Below are 18,205 nucleotides of genomic sequence, written 5' to 3' on the forward strand. Positions count from 1 at the left end.
GTGATATTTCTTTCAATATTAAAGTTACAAAGTTCAACTTCCTCCTCAACATTCCCAGTTAGTAGTCACAAAAAGTTATTGTAGTAGTTGCAAGCAGTAAAATTAAACATTACACACCGTATGTCATTTATTGATTTGGTAACCTATTTCTAATCAAAAAGAGCCTAAATAAAAAAGATAACCAAAAAAGCTAACCAAATAAAAATAGACTAATCAAAAGAATATAAAAAGAAATAAAAATATTAGATGTTTATTTGTTTGACTTTAAAAAGTTAGTGAAGCTTTATGACTAGTCAGCTCTTTAAAATCTCTTGTAGAAATGTTCCAGGTTTCAGTAGCAGGATGGCCTTGGCAACTTTTGTACTTCTTAGGTTCAAGTATAGGAATATGGCTTCCTCCGTTTTGTGGATAAGTAATAATTTCCTCGGGCTCTATAAAAAAAAATAAGTAACATTAGGAATGATGAAGTGGGAAAATTTTTACTTGTAAAAAATCGCATGACTGAAGAGCCTTGCGTTCTTTTCATTGGCTAAAAATTTCACACAGAAGAGCCAATCCAGTGGAACTTGAATTTTTCGTTTTTTTCACTATCTTAAGATATCATGCAAGGTGAGGTCAGGGTTTAAAAAGGTGAAGCTATTATTTTCCTTTCTGATCAACGCTAAAGAAATTTTGTGATTAGATTATAAAAATACGTTAAAAAAATCACAAGTTACTGCTACAAGTTACAAGTTACTACTTCTATTACTGGTACTACTAACAACTCAGCACATCACCAAGCCGCCTGAGGCCAACAGCTACGCACGCTTCTCCATCCCAGTATATTCAGAGCCTCCCTCTTTACACCATTTTCTGGAAATCTTCATCCACTTTTTGGAGCACCCATACTTCAGAGCCATATTTGACCACTGTCATCCCCATATCTTCCAATATTCTAATCCTGTTTTTCAGACTTATCTTCCTATTCTTCCAAACTTTTTTTAATAGTGAAAAAACACCCTGAGCCTTGGCTCTTCTACTTTTAACATCTTCACTGCTCCCACCTACTTTACTAATAATACTACCAAGATAAGTGAAGCTGCCCACCTGATCAATCCTTTCGTTACCCAACGGCACCTTTTCATCTTCACTTATTCCTAGCCTTAGTGACTTAGTCTTCTTAACATTAATTTTCAAACCAATTCTAGCATCCTGAACTCGCAAAACCTCTAAAAGTTCATTTATTTTGCTCACACTTTCATCTAGGATGCTTAGAACATCAGCATAATCTAAGTCCAGGAGAGTTTTTTTTTCCCATTAGATTCCTAGTATCCCTTTGCCTTTCCTGTGCTCCTTAAGACAAAGTCCATCAAAATGATCCATATGAAGGGGGATAGAACACAACCCTGCTTAAATCCTGATTTATTATAAAACCAGCTGCTAACCTCATTTCCTACCTTAACCACAGCAGTATTTTTCTCGTACACAGCACTAACTACTTTAATGTATTTGTCTGGTATACCATATAAGGATAATACATTTGCTAAAGTTCTTACATAAACAGAATTGAACGTTTTTATATCACCTTTCTTATACAGTGGTTTAACTAAGGTTTTCCTAAAATCGTTGGGTATTTTCCCTTTTTCAAAAATAATATTCATAATCTTCAGTAACTTATTTTTAACCTCGGAGCCACCATATTTATGAAACTCATGTACCACACTATCATAACCTGGGTCTAAAGGCTAAAGTATATCCCGGGAAGGTATTTTTAAGTACCCAACGCAACTCCTTCTCCCTCTAGAGGGCCCTGAAATTCACCTACATAACAGGTCTATACCTATTGAAATTTTGACAAAACAACATTTTACCTTAATTTTCAGTTACCAGTTGCTTTTTCTCTGCCTGTAGTTCTCAAAATGTAATTCCTGTTATTTGAGTAGAATTCTAAGCCATATCAATGTTTTTTTTTCGAATTTAGGAAATGTATTTGCATGTCTTTAAAACCTTATAAATTGGGATTTAGCAAAGTTGTGAACCTGAAAACAATTTTTATGTACTTTATTCAAGCAGAAGATCTATTTTGCAAGGTTTCAATTTTATAACACACATATTTTTAAAGGACATCAAAGGTCAGGACCCTCTAGAGGGAGAGAGAGTGGAGGTAGGTACTTCAAAATACCTTCCCGGGACACAATTTAGCCTTTAGACCCATCTCTGAAAGTTTCATTTTCCTAACCTAACCCCTTTCCGAAGTAGCCAAAAGTCACTAAACTCAAATTTTACCAAAATTCTAGTTTAGTGACTTTAATCCTTTTATTGAATCCTTTTATTGCTATAGTTAAGTCTTCCTCAAAAAAAAAGTCTTGCTTCACATCCAAGGTATATCAAACTTTTTATTTTCCTGTGTATCTTTTCCTGCAACTGTGTCTCGCCTAGCTGCATCTTCCAGATCTTCGGCAATTTTACCCATGGCCTCGTAGGATTTTATCGGGAAGGAAGATACGGATGCGCATTTTTTTGTGTGTTTTTTTTACCCAGGTTTATCGTATCGTACCATTGGTTCAAAAAATAGCGAGACGGCTCATTCGAACAAAAATTAAGGTTCTACTACCCTTTTTAGGCAGCCAAAAAGATGATGTCATGGCAAAGTGGTATTTTCCGTTTTGTGGTATTTAGCTACAATTTTGACCAAAAAGTTAAGTTGAAAATTCTGAGATAGACAATCGATTTAAACTTATTGAAAAACTGTTCGTTAACCGTGCCAATCTCTGAGGCATTAATGCTGCAATGTGGCAGATTCGTTTTGAAAGAGTCACCCTACTCGTATAAAATAAACTCTTAATATTTACGTTTAATTTAAAGAATCATTAAACTAATTTGATTCACTTTATGTCTGATAAATTATGTACAGCGACATAAAATTCGCATAAGCTATTTTAGAGCAGGGATGGTAGGTCGTTGTGTAGGCAGGGAAGGGGAGGGGGATGTTGGATTTGTGTCTGTTAACTCAAAAATACAGGTCCGAATTTTCTAACTGTCCTTGAAAATTCAGATAAATATAAAATAGGGCATGAAGGGTCCTGTGGGAAACAATCTAATCTCCGATCTTCTTTCTTTTGGATTAAGAGTGAATGTGGGTGCCGTGGGGTGATAGCTCCCCTTTTTACTGAGAACAAATGCTTTCTTTTATAAAGCAAAATATTTTCATTCATAATTTAACGGCACAAAATATGGAGAGATAGTGGGTGACGGGAGGTATCTCGAGCCCTGTCAGTAAGTATCCTAGGAGGGGGGTGCAAGTTTTGTTATGAACATTTTTTACTGATGTTCGAAGGGAGGTATTGTGTTTTATATATTTTTCTTTTTATGTTTGACGGTTCTGAAAGCGACAAGCAATCCTATATCTAATAGTAATCAAAAATATAATAAAGTAAAATATAATAAAGTATAAAGTAATCAAATATATATATATTGATTACTATATAAATATTTATATTAAATATATTTATAATAATAAATATATTTATACTGAATAAATTTATACTATATTTATATATATAAATATAGTTAAATAAATATATTTATTTAAATAAATATATTTATGCTAAATAAATATATATCAAAAATATAATAAAGTAAATAAAATAAGTAATAAAAAATAGTAATCAAAAATCTTAAAATGGAGTTTTGATAACAACATAAAAATTGAAAGAATTGGTTCTTTGTGAGGTTAATCTGTTTTCCAATTTGTAAAATTTATTAAGTTTAAATTTACCCACCAAATTTACCAACTCAATCCTCATGCCAGGATGGCGTTAAGGGTGCCGTCAGCCTCATCTACGTGGAGCGATCAGTAGCAAGGGTCTTGACAGCGGAGTTTATGCTGGATCCAGACATATCCTGAGACTGTTATTCTACCGGAGTTTGGGCCTTCCTCTTGGACGTTTACAGCCGCTACTGATTGGGTCAAAGTCATATGGAATCCGAGCCAGAATGTCTGAAGGCCGCTGCAGAAGATGACCGAACTAGTAGAGTTCCACTTGGCAGTCTGGTGTAAAAAGAGTGACTTGAAGGTCATACCTCGCTGATGGTCATTGTTGAAAAAGTCTGTCCATCGGATTCCCTAAATTTTCCAGAGGTACTTAGATTGCAGAGTATCGAGACGACGATGGACAGCTGCAGTTGTAGGCCATGTCTCAGCTACCTACAGCCGGATCTAAGAGACCGTAGCTTCTTCTAAGTATGGCTCAGAATACCGAAGACGACAGGGACCTTGGTCGAGCGGGCAATAGCTTCGTTGGTGATGCAGCTGTCTGAAGAATAATAGAACCAAAGTTAGTGATATGGCCATCCACTTTGATTCGGCTTCTGGTGATCGATTATCTTGATTTGTCAGTGTAAAATTTTGGCTGCACTATTATAACTTTTGTCTTCTTCCAATTAATGGATATTCCGATCCTGGCAGCTTCTTTCTGAAACGGGTTCAGAGCCAATCAGGGATAAAACCAGCCTGCTCTACTCTTCGCTTTCGTCGAAGACGTGCAAAACATCATTGTTACAACACTATAGAAAAGAGCTTGCCTGGTGCTGAGGAGTGTTTCCCTCTTAAGTTAGTGTGCTCCTTCTTGGAGGTTTTTTTCTGCCACAGTGGTAGGATCACTTTTGTACGCCAGTCTTTCGCCGTTGCAGTGAACACCATTTGGAGCCAGAGCAGCATAGTACCGACATGATTTTTGAGCAACTCCGCTTGGATCCTGCAGATGCTACGAAACTTTGTTGTTTTTCTATTTCTCTAAATTTATACCACTGAGAATGGTTCAATGTCAACATTATAGAGGTCACTATGGATCATAGGTCGGGTAAAATTACAAGTCACTACAGATGGAGATAGAGTGATTTCGTTCAGCAAATACGAGAAGTTTAAAAGCAGACACAAAAACAGAGACAAAGTTAGACACAAAAGTAGACACTAAGGTTAAAACTCTGAGAAAGGTTTCTCTATTTTTGGAAAAGGGGGAAAATACTCCTGCGAGGACAAGTAACTGAATGAGTGAGCTTTCGAGCCCCCATATACAAGGAAATTTTTCCTTGTATATTTTTCCCAATACATATCGAAATTTTTTATTTTTTCCGAGAAAGACAATTCCAGTCTTATGATTATTTGTGCGAATTCTTCCTCGGGATTGATTCTGCCAAACCGATAGTCCTAAATACCAGGAGAAAGTTCTTTGGAAAGGACATAAGAAATCCTATTATCTTTTTAAGCAACAACAAATATTGTTCTACGGCAAAGTATTATTTTCAGCTATTATATGGTGACGGACGACAAACTTGACCACAGATAGAGATATCCAGTTTTAATTTAGTATATATTATTAGAAAGTCTGAATTTTGTTTTCTGATTAAGCAAAGGCTCACAAAATAATTCTAAGGTATCTAAGGTAAGAATAATATAGCATCTGTGATATATTCTGCATTGGAAGTTTAGGGGATTCCAGAAAAGTGATAAACAAGAAAGAGTAAAGCTAGGATTTTACATGAGATGGCGAGGTGTAAACAGATACAGTAATAGTTTAATAATTAGAAGAAAATTGGGAACTTTTCCGCTAATAAGCTGTGAGATAATCAATGTAATTAGGCTCTGGGAGCGTAATGTGAAGATATCACGAGTGCAGGTGCTTAAATCAACTTATTTAACAGCTTTTTGAAATGTGTCACCAAATTCATGGCCGTACCTGATAAGGAATATTTTAGGGTGGGGAAGTGCTGATAATTGATTAGGAATGGATATTGAAGTTGCAAAAATGACAGAAAATATTTTTAAGAGATTAAGAGGTAAAGGATTGGTAGGATGAAAGAAGTCTTTGTGATTCATTGCTTTTCTATACAGTGGTAAAATACAGTGGCTTCGCTTGGGGGTGGGGGTGGGGGTCAAGGAAGGGTAGTTGCTGCCACAGTAATTCGGTGGAAAACTATAATTCATTAAGTACTTTAAACTGTTGCTTGTTTTAAGCTTTAAATTCGCTCTTTATTTCGACCAGGTAATTTTTTTCATTAATTTCAGTTTATTTTTAATGTAAAAAATGCGAAAGATAGTAGTCCATTGAACTTCTTCATTTATATGTATACACATATACCACCTATATAGTCTTATCATCAAGGAAATATGAGTATTATCTAGTTCTTATGCAAGTTCAGTGAAACATCAATCAGGGAGAATTTTGCTCTTTAGAAACGAGCTCGACTGTTTTCAATATCTAAATTTGACTATGGTATGTGAATTTTGCGTTTTAACCTACATTAAGCAATAATTTAATACTTGGTCTAGGCGATCCCATAGGGCAATGCCGAAGGAATTCAGACCTACAGAGATCTAGAAACCTAAAATCCCGAGTATTGAATGGTATTACGTTGCAATTGAAACTTGTTTCAGTGGCGCTAATCACAGGGGGGGGGGGGGTGCCTCCTGGATTTACACCCATACCTTGATTTCAAAAACAAATTTTTATTTGGTATTTTCATGGAAAAAGAAGAAAAGATTGCCCCCCCTCCCTCCTTAAATTTTTCACAATTATAGAATTGAGGCGGTTGAGAACGAAATATGCTGAAAAATAATTGTTAGATCTACTTCATAATGTGTAAAATAATTGTTTTACATTTATAATTGTTCCTGAATTGCCCCGGAAACGTAAAGTTCCAGTGAAAATAAGTGGGGGCACAATAGTACCATATGAGACAGCGCAAGAGTTTTTCAAAAATACAGTGTTGCATCCTGTTGTTGATGTTCTAATTACATACGTAGAAAGTAGGCTAGAAGAAAACAATTTGAACTTTTTGAACAGCTTATGCGTAATGCTAGGTGCAACCGAAATGAACAAAGACAGTGTAAGCTATGTATGTAAACACAAACACTATAAGCTCGATTTAGAACACTGTATGTCTGAGCTACACTGTTTTTATGGAGTTGAGGATATAAAAAGCAAAAAAAAAATCTAGTTATTACTGAAAAACGTTTGATATGAGTGTTTTCTCTTATATTTGATTTATTTAAATTGTACATTGCTATAAATTCTGCGGCGTGTGACAAACCTTTTTTTGCCTTTAATGGTTGAAGATGTACTGCCGCACAGCACAGGGCTAGAAATATCATCTTCGCTTGTACTGTTGGCAATTAAAAGAGAAAACATATACGACTACAATTTCCGTAACAAGTCTGTGTGTATTGCTGGTTTTATTTATATGTACATTCGTCTAATCTTGAAATATAATAAGTTTCGTGTATCAATATAATTAAGGTTTTGTAAGGTTTAAGTAAAAACCTTACAAACTGCTTTAAGTAAGGTTTACCAGATACCAGGCTTTCCAATTGGTTAAATAAAAATGATTTAGTGCATGAGGAACAAGGAGGTTTCAGGACAGGGTATGGGACGACAGATAGTGTGTTTATTTTAAAGGCATTAATAGACAAATATGGAAAGGGTAAAACTTGTCTTTATGTGGGATTTCTGGATCTCCATAAGGCTTTTGATAGTGTCGAAAGAGAATTATTGAAGGATGCCATGCTAAATATTGGCCTTCCCCATTCATTTGTTAGATTGATAGTGAGCATATATACTTGTGTGAGTGGAATCATTCAAGTTGGTAATAGGTTTTCGAAGCTTTTTGATATTAAGCGGGGAGTAAAACAGGGCAGCACCCTTTCACCTAAGTTGTTTAATATTTTTATTAATGATGTTGTTAATTTTCTAGAGAATAGATGGGCTCCGAAAGTTAGCCTAGGGACTCAAAAACTATCTCTCTTATTATTTGCAGATGATATTGCTTTGGTGGCTAATAAACCGCAAGATCTACAGACTCTTTTGAATCTCATAGAAGAATGTTTGCATATAAAAAAGTTAAGGCTGAATACTGAAAAGAGCGAAGTTGTTATTTTAAAAAAAAGGAAGGTTGGGGACAATGAAAATTATACATTTAAATTTAATAATAAGGAACTATTTATAAGTAAAAGAATAAAATATTCAGGCTTTATCTTATCGGAAAATGGAAGCCTAAGGAGTCATGTAGATGAAATAATTAAGAGAGGTAGGGTGGCCATGTCAGCTATATTTAGAAACCCGACGATAATGGGGATCAAAAACCTAAAAATGCATAAAAGAATATTTAACACAAAAATTTTACCCGTGATAGAATATGGAGCAGAGATATGGGGTGGAGAAACGGTGCAGCAACTGGAGTCCCTTCAGCTCCAGTATTATAAAAGAGTGTTTGGTCTACATCAGACAACTCATTCACAGATTCTGAAAGGTGATATGGGCCTGTTTTCTTTAAAGCTACGTAGGTATATTTTAATGCTTAGATTCTGGTTGAAGTTAACTAAGAGTAATGAAGATAGACTAGTAAGAGCGGCATATGAAGAGATGTTGAAATGTGGTTTAAAAACCTCGTGGCCATCCCAAATTAAATTATTACTAGAAAAAGTAGGAATGCCCTATTTATGGAATAATGGTCTTTGCTCTCGTGATGTACCAACAAATTTAGAAAGCCGGGTACGATTTATATTAGAGAGTCAGGAAATTCAGCATTGGCAAGGGCTGGTTTTTGATTCTACAACCCTGCAACATTATAATCAGGCAAAACCTAGTTTTGGGGAGGAAGTTTGTTTCAAATTTAACTTACCGGCTATGATTCTACGTCGTTGGATTCAGCTTAGGGCAAATTGTCTTCCAATCCAGAACAGGCAAAAAACGTTCGACAAAAATAAAATGATAGTTGGTTCTGATAGGCGGTATGTTTGTCCCCTTTGTAAAGATGATGATGAAGGCTTGGATCATTTTCTCCGGAAATGCCCGGTGCTCTTGGATTTACGGGAAATTTATTTGCATGGGGTTAATTTGATGCTTCCGGGAATTCTACAAAATAGTAACCCAACCACAATATTTCGAGTGGGAGTATATATAGATAAATCTTTAATAAGAAGAAAAAGTTTTATATGATTAATTTCTTTTGTAGTTAGATTAGGTACTTTTTGCGTTGAATTCTGTTTTTTGTGCGTGTTCGTACTGTTGTTAATTTCCTTGCTTATTTGTTATTTATTTATATTTTTGTGTATATGGCCCACGGGTTTTTGAAATACACTTATCTATCTATCTATAATATTAGACTTGGAATTATATGTAATAAAACTTGGAATTATCCAGTATTTTTGCTTTTGCTTTACGTGTCCAGCTTGTTTCAATGCTATTTATTAATATTAAAAAAACAAGTTTCTTTAACTGAAAGTAAGGAGCGATATCAATCAGCTCGTGGTAACGAAGTGTTGGTAAACTGAAAGTAAGGAGTGATATCAAACAGTTCGTGGTAACGAAGGAGCGACCCGGCTCAATAGTAACCAAAACTCTAAAAAACGGAATTTTGATACCAATAGTTACATCAAAAGAATTGCATTTTAATGCTGATTTTAAATATATAAGTTTCATGAAGTTTAGTCCTACCCATTAAAAGTTACGAGCCTGAGAAAATTTGCAAAATTTTAGAATATAGGGGGAAACACCCCTATAACGTCATAGAATCTTAACGAAAATCACACCATCAGGTTCAGCGTAACAGAGAACCCTACTCTACAAGTTCCAAGCTCCTATCTACAAAAATGTGGAATTTTGTATTTCTTTTTTGCCAGAAGACAAATCAGGGATGCGTGTTAGTTTATTTTTATTTTTTATTTTTCCCAGGGGTAATCGTATCGACCCAGTGATCCTAGAATTTTGCAACAGGGAACATTCAAACAGAAATGAAAAGTTTTAGTGCCCTTTTCAAGTGACCAAAAGTTTGGAGGGCACCTAGGCCCCCTCCCACGCTCATTTTTTTCCAAAGTCGCCGGCTCAAAATTCTGAGAAAGCCATTTTATTTAGCATAGTCGAAAAACCTTGTAACTACGTCTTTGGGGACGACTTACTCCCCCACAGTCCCCGTGGGAGGGGCTGCAAGTTACAAACTTTGACCTGTGTTTGCGCATAGTAATGGTTATTGGGAATTGTACAGACGTTTTCAGGGGGTTGTTTTGTTGGGAGGAGGGGTTGGGAAGAGGGGGCTATGTGGGGAAACTTTCTATGGAGAGATTTGTCATGGGGAAAGAAGATTTCCATGAAGGGGGCGCAGCATTTTCTAGCATCATTTAAAAGAACAATGAAAAAATAAATATGAAAAAGTTTTTCAACTGAAAGTAAGGAGTAGCATTAAAACTTAAAACGAACAGGAAATATTACGCATGTAAGGGGTTCACCTCCTCCTAATACCTTATTCTTTACGCTAAAGTATTTTTAGTAATTTCAACTATTTATTCTACGGCCTTTGTGATTCAGGGGAAAAATTTAAGCTTTAGTCTAAAGAGCGAGGTGTTGATAAGTGGGCAAACCCTCTCATATACGTAATAAAGACATACGAATATAGAAGTTTGTTACGTAAGCTGATTCGTAAGTTACGTATTTCTTTTACTAATGAAAACGTTCATAAAAAATTAAAAGTTCTAGTTGCCTTTTTAAGTACCAAAACAATTGGAGGACAACTGGGCCACCCCCCTTTTTTCTCAAAATCATTCGATCAAAACTATGGAAAGGCCATTTAGCCAAATAAACAAATATATAAATTTCGCTTTAATTATTCTTCTGCGGAGAGCCGAAATCAAAACATGGATTAACTAAAAAACGTTCAGAAATTAAATAAAAAAGCAAGTTTTTTTACTGAAAGTAAGGAGCGACATTAAAACTTAAAACGAGCAGAAATTACCCCCTATATGAAAGGGGTTGTTCCCTCTTCAACGCCCTACTCTTTACGCTAAAGTTTTTACTGTTTTAAAAAGTAGAGTTGAGAGAAAGAGTCAAACTTTAGTGTAAAAAGCAGGGCGTTGAGGAGGGAACAGCCCCTTTCATATAGGGGTTAATTTCTGCTCGTTTTAAGTTTTAATGTCACTCCTTACTTTCAGTTTAATAAAAACTTGTTTTTTTATTTAATTAAAACTTAAAACGAACAGAAATTATTCCGTATATGAAAGGGACAATTCACTCCTCAACGCCCCACTCTTTACGCTAAAGTTTTGCTGTTTTATAAAGTAGAATTGAGAGAAAGAGTCAAACTTTAGCGTAAAGAGCGAGGCGTTGAAGAGTGAACAACCCTTTTCATTTACGGAGTAATTTCTGTTCGTTTTAAGTTTTATTATCGCTCCTTACTTTCAGTTAAAAAAACTTGTTTTTTTATTTAATTTCTGAATTTTTTTGAATTAATGCATGTTTTGATTTTGGCTCTCCTCACATGAAAAATTAAAACGAAATTTGCATATTAATTTATTTTATGGCTAAATGGCTTTCTCATAGTTTTGATCGCATGATTTTGAGAAAAAAGGAGCGGGGGGGGGGCCTAGTTACCCTCTAATTTTTTGGTTATTTACACAGGTAACTAGAACTTTTAGTTTTTTACGAACTTTTTATTAGTAAAAATATACGTAACTTGCGAATTAACTTACGTAACGAACTTCTATATTCGTATGTTTTTATTACGTATATGAGGGGGTCACATACTCTTCAATACCTCACTCTTTACACTAAAGCTAAAATTTTGTCCCAACTTCTTAAGAATGACCCCTGAATTACAAATGCAGTAGAATAAATAGTTAAAATTAATAAAATTACTTTAGCGTTAATAGCTAGGTATTAGGAGGAGTTGAACCCCTCATATGCGTAATAATTTCTGTTCTGTTCGTTTTAACTTTTAGTGCCGCTCCTTACTTTAAGTTGAAAAAAATCTTTTTCATATTTATTTTTTCAATGTTCTTGAAAAAATGCTAAAAAATCCCGCGCCCCCTTCGTGAAAATTTTCTTCCCTCATGAAAAATTCCTCCATGGAAAGATCCCCCGAATAGCCCCCTCCTCTCAACAACCCCCCAACCCAAAAAATCCCCCTGAAAACTTATGTAAACTTCCGAATAACTATTACTATGTGTAAACGCTGGTCAAAGTTTGTAACTTGTAGCCCCTTCCACGGGGACTGTGGGTGAGTAAGTCGTCCCCAAAGACACAGTTATTAGGTTTTTCGACTAAGCTGAATAAAATGGCTATCTCAAAATTTTGATCCGGTGACTTTGGGAAAAAATGAGCGTGGGAGGGGGCCTAGGTACCCTCCATTTTTTTGTTCAGTTAAAAAGGCAACTAGAACTTTTAGTTTCCGTTAGAATGAGCCCTCAAATGACATTCAAGGACCACTGGGTCGATACGATAACCCCTGGAAAAAAACACAAACACACATCTGTGATCTGGCTTCTGGCAAAAAATATGAAATTCTATATTTTTGTAGATAGGAGCTTGAAACTTCTATAAAAGTGTTCTCTGATACGCTGAATCTGATGGTGTGATTTTCGTTTAGATTGTATTACTTTTAGTGGCTGTTTTCCCCTATTTTCTAAAATAAGGCAAATTTTCTCAGATTCGCAACTTTTGATGCGTAAACTTCATGAAACTTATATATTTAAAATCAGCATTTAAATGCGATTCTTTTGATCGGTTTCTATTGAGCGAGGTCGCTCCTTACTACAGCTTGTTACCACGAACTGTTTGATAAAACAGCGAACCCAATACAAAATCAATTTACTAAAAAGTCATAGATAATCATTCGATGAATCATTCATAGTAAAGTTTAGAACAGCAAATTTTATCTTACAGAGTCAAAATCTGTTCAAAATTGCGTGCAACCGAAATTTATGAAATTTTTCAAAAAAGTTTCAATATTCTAATTCAACGTTACTTGTGTTTCGAGAGTCGTTTTAAGGAATTTGGACAAAAAATAAAAATTCTAGCGTACAGAGCGAGGTCTTGAGGAGGGAAGACCTTTTTCACATGCGTAATAATTTCTATTAGTTTTAAATTTTGTTATTGCTCCTTACTTTTGGTTGAAAAAACTTGATTTTTATTTAATTTATGATCATTTTCAAATAATGCCAGAAAATCCGGCTCCTCCTCCCCAGAAAATTCCTCTATGGAAAGTTCTTTCCATGTAAAGTACCCTCCACCAGAGAAATTATCCCAAGAAAATTCCATTCTAGCTGCGAATTTTAGCTCGGAAAGTTTCTCGCGGTCGATACCAGGTTGAAAACCTTTCTTAGCTCACTTTAATTTGAAAAACTCTTTTATTTTTGATTCTTTTAAGAATTATTCTGGAAAGTCCCTCCTCTGTGGAAAAGTTTTCCTGCGAATAGCCCCTCCCCCGTCCCCTAGTAGAAAGTAGTCCCCGCAGAAAATTTACTCTGGAAAAAAATAAAATAAAAATAAACCCGCATCCGTAATCTTCCTTCTGGCAAAAATACAAAATCCCACATTTTTGCTCATGAGAGCTTGAAACTTGAACTTCAGGGTTCAAACTTCAACTCGGATACGTTGAATTTGATGGTGTTATTTCCATTAAGATTGGTTGTCCTTCAACGGGTCCCCCTTTTTCAAAAATAAAGCAAATTTTCTCAGGACCGCAGCTTTTGATGGGTTACTTTAAACTTCATGAATCTTATACATTTGGAATCAGCATAATAAGGCAAATTTTTTGGTATTCCTCTTAATATCAACAATTCTGTTTTTTTTTTAGTTTTGGTTTCTATAGAGCCGTGCCGCTCCTTACTTACAGCTCGTTACCACGAACTGTTTGATTAAGAAAGGAGGAGGTAAAATATATTATTCAATTGAAGGCGGATAGTTTGTCGCTTGAGGCAAGAATGAAATATTAAGGAAGGAGGCAAAGATTGAATAGTTCTTGCCTTTCCCCCAGGTGTGGAGAAATGGATGCGAGTATGAATCATGTAAAATGTGAGTGTAATGAATTGAGTTAGTTCCCCAAAGGAAGCGCATGGAGGGTGTAGGTTTGATAAAAGACGGCTTACGAGTATAGTGATTGATGAGCGTTGTATGACTTTTGAAAGGTTACGACAGTTTCTCAGACTATCAATAGAGTACAGAAGATTTATTAATACGTGTAATGACTTTGTTTATTCAGTGCAAATATATATATATATATATATATATATATATATATATATATATATATATATATATATATATATATATATATATATATATATATATATATATATATATATATATATATATATATATATATATATATATATATATATATATATATATATATATATATATATATATATATATATATATATATATATATATATATATATATATATATATATATATATATATATATGTAAATAAATAAATATATATATATATATATATATATATATATATATATATATATATATATATATATATATATATAAATATATCAAGAAAAGAGAAATCACCAATGCAACAGCACAAACACATTAAAAAAAACAAAAAAGAAAAAAGAAAAAAAGAAGAAAGGAAGACAGAAGGAGAAAAGGAAGTCTGTTTTCCTACATTAATGATTAATATAGATCAGCACTTGAATGAGGCCTTAACCCTACTCATCCATACAATGACATAGGTCAAAACAGCATAGCCATACACAATCAACAATAAAGAATAATCTATGGATATATATATATATATATATATATATATATATATATATATATATATATATATATATATATATATATATATATATATATATATATATATATATATATATGAATAATAAAGTGGCGAACCCTATATAGGCCAGTGTATTCTCCTGATGAGCCCTTGTGTTGGGTTGTTGCCTCTGACTTATTTGTCTTTATTGTTTCTATTGTTTGGTAAATGACGACTTATACTTATTGACGACATTACTGCCTGTCCATGGATTATTCTTTATGGTTGATTGTGTATGGCTATGCTGTCTGAACTATGTGATTGTATGGGTGAGTAGGGTTAAGGCCTCATTCAAGTGCTGGTCTATATTAATCACTAATTTAGGAAAACAGTCTTCCTTTCCTCCTTCTGTCTCTTTTTTTTTGTGTTTGTGCTGTTGCATTGGTGATTTCTCTTTTCATGATATATATATATATATATATATATATATATATATATATATATATATATATATATATATATATATATATATATATATATATATTTGACACATAATTTAATTTAACGGTACGATGTGGTACGATAAAGGTATTTGCATTTTAGCTTTTGATAAACATTTTTGATGGGTTTGCCTAATAAAAGCGATATGCTCGATGAACTCCAACTGACGGTCAAGTTTTTTTTTTATTCACCAAATTACCGGTTAGGTCTATGAAGCGTAAATGATTTGAATTAAGATGCGGTGAACATCCTAAAGTTCAACTAAAATTAAAACAATTCAATGAAGAGAATAAAATTTTCATCCATATGTTGCCCAATATTAATGTATAATTTCCGCACAAATGGTAAAAATATTTAAAAAGCATTTTTCAGTTCTAAGCTTGCAAATTTTCCTGATCAGCGGTTTAATAAGGTTTAGAATAGTAACAATTTATCTATGGCATCTATCTAAAATGAAAACTATAAATTGAAGTGCAAAAAAAGGATAAAATTACCAATTATAAGAAATATCATACGATTACTATCCTAAAAAATCACACAACTCCACAGCCTGCACTATTAAACAGAGAGCCCACAATACTTTTACGTCACTTAAGAAAAGTATCCTTTTCGAAGAAATTCAAAAACGTCACCCTTTTTAAAAATATTGAACAGTTCGTGGCAACGAATTGTAAGTAAGGAGTAATGCGACTTGATAGTAACGAGAATTCTAAGAAAGAAAGTCTTGATAACAACCAATATATTATAAGAATGAAATTTTGATGTCTATTCAAAATATTTAAAATTCATTAAGTTTAACGTTACCTATGAAAAGTTACCAGCCTAAAAACATTTACCCGACTTTGATAAGGCGGGGAAGCACCTCAAAAAACCAGGTAATCTTTACGAAAAAAACCATCAGATTCAGCTTATTAGAGAACCCTGTAGGTTCTCTAATAGTAGAAACTGTAGGAACCAATTTAGGTGTATTGAGCTCTTTAATTCAAATATGTGGAATTTTGCATTTTTCTTAGAAACAAAATTTTAATTCACTAATTTTTTAGTTTATTTTCCATAGATAGAATTTCCATCTATGAAAGATGGAAAAATTCCAAGAGGAAGTTTCCATAGATGGGGAGCTGAATTTCCCGGCGTTATTTAAAAACGATCAGAAATAAAATAAAAAACAAGGTTTTTCAAGTGAAAGTAAGGAGCAGCACAAAAACTTAAAATGAACAGAAATGATTACGCAAATAAGGGGGATTTTTTCCTCCTCAGTGCCATGCTATTTACACTGAAATTTGTTTTAGAACTTTTAATAGAGCTAATCATTCAAATTAAACGGCCCATTTGTTTCATGAGTCCTTCTTAAATAATTGGAACAAAAAGCCAAACCTTAGCCTAAAGAGCAAGGCATTAAGGAGGGCATAACCCTCCCTACATGCATAATCATTTCTCATCGTTCTAAATTTTGACGTTGCTCTTTGCTTTTAGTTAGAAAAACTTGTTTTTTTAATTTAATAACAAGATTACATTGATGCTCAAAGAATATAGCAAAGTTGTGAAAACGAAACAAAAAAAAAAAAAAATCCGATCAGCTTAACAAATTGAATCTTAAAGCCCCAATACTAGTTCTTTTGACATGTCAAATTAAATATTTTAATTTCTGATTATATTTATTTTTGAGGGTGTTTCCCCCAAAAAGATCAAACAAATTTTCCCTGGCTCATAGATTATGCTGAGTAACGTTAAATTTTATAAACTGTACCCGCTTAGAATCACCATAAGAAACAAACTCTTTCGTTGCATATTTTATAATCAAAATTCCTTTTTTGAGTTTGAGTCACTAGTACGAGTCGCTCCTTACTCGGAACTGAGAACTATTTTCTGTAACAAAGTCACGCTAGCCCTCGAAGCTGTAAAATGAAATCAGTGAAGGTCAGATCAGCTTGCATTTAAAATATATGATAATACCCAAAATTAGTTCAAGGAATAAGAAATTTGGGATACAAAGGAATTGCACGAATAGAATGCATTTAACAAATTAAGTGGCTACTTTACCTCTTTCATAGAAAGTAAGTAGCCTTTCGCTAGCCATCAGGTGTTATGCATCATTGTGTCATATTGATAAGAGGGGTGTCACGCATCACTCTGTTGCATAGATTAGAGTGGTTCCAAGATTCATTGCACAGGAGCAATAAAATTCTGCGCAATTGATTTCTCTTGCCTTGAATTACCCGAAGGTGACTCCCTAAGGTGCTTGGAGGTGCAATAAACACTTGTGCAACTGATTTCTCTGGTCTTGAGTGTTACTCCACAATCAATTATGAGACGAGCATAGGAAAAACCCTATTGCGTAACTATTGGAGTCAATCAAATGTTACTTGCGATATTGAGTAACATCTTCATGTTGGCTAACTTGTTGCACAACTTAACTGTTTCCAAGTGAGTGTGGTCTTTGTTTTTGCTTACGAAATTGATTTGCACGATCGATTTCTCTAGTCATGAATTACTCGTAGGTCATTCCCTAAAGCACATGGAGGAGAAGTAAACTCTTGCGCAACCGATTTATCTGGCCTTGAATGTTATCTGTGCAATGAATTATCAGACAAGCATAAGAAAAACCCTATTGCGTAACTATTGGAGTCACTGAAATGTTACTTGCACTATTGCGTAACATCTTTATGTTGGCTAACTTTTTGCACAACTTAACTGCTTCCGAGTGAGCGTCGTCTTTGTTTTTGCAAAACCGATTTCTCTAGCCATTAGTTACTTGTATGTCATTCCCCATAGCCCTTGGAGGTGCAATAAACTCTTGCGCAAATGATTTCTCTGGCCTTCAGTGTTAGCTCCACAATGAATTATCAGACGATCATAGGAAAAACCCTATTGCGTAACTATTGGAGTCAATGAAATGTTACTTGCACTATTGCGTAACATCGTCATGTTGGCTAACTTGTTGCACAACTTAACTGCTTCCGAGTGAGTGTAGTCTTTGTTTTTGCTTGCCAAGTTAATTTACAAAATCGACTTCTCTAGCCCTGAGTTACTTGTCAGTTCTTCCCTAAGTCACTTGGAAGAGAAATAAACTCTTGCGCAACCAATTTTTCTAGCCTTGAGTTACTTGTAGATCATTCCCTAAACCACTTGGAGGAGCAATGAACTCTGAAAAACCTAGACAAGGTGGTTCTAATGGTGCA

General features: G+C 34.2%; 1 protein-coding gene across 6 annotated transcripts in view; it reads right to left on the reverse strand.

Moving 5' to 3' along the window:
* Positions 1-234: 234 nt before the first annotated feature.
* Positions 235-18,205, reverse strand: part of LOC136035163 (lipase member I-like) — a 108,902-nt gene continuing 90,931 nt past the window's right edge. For all 6 annotated transcript variants that reach the window (XM_065716732.1, XM_065716729.1, XM_065716731.1 and 3 more), the window contains one exon: positions 235-431. In XM_065716732.1, the coding sequence (XP_065572804.1) occupies positions 374-431 (58 nt within the window). In that variant the 3' untranslated portion in view covers positions 235-373. The remainder of the gene's footprint in view (positions 432-18,205) is intronic.

The sequence above is a fragment of the Artemia franciscana genome, chromosome 14 (assembly GCF_032884065.1).
Source record: "Artemia franciscana chromosome 14, ASM3288406v1, whole genome shotgun sequence".
NCBI classification, from domain to species: Eukaryota; Metazoa; Arthropoda; class Branchiopoda; order Anostraca; family Artemiidae; genus Artemia; species Artemia franciscana.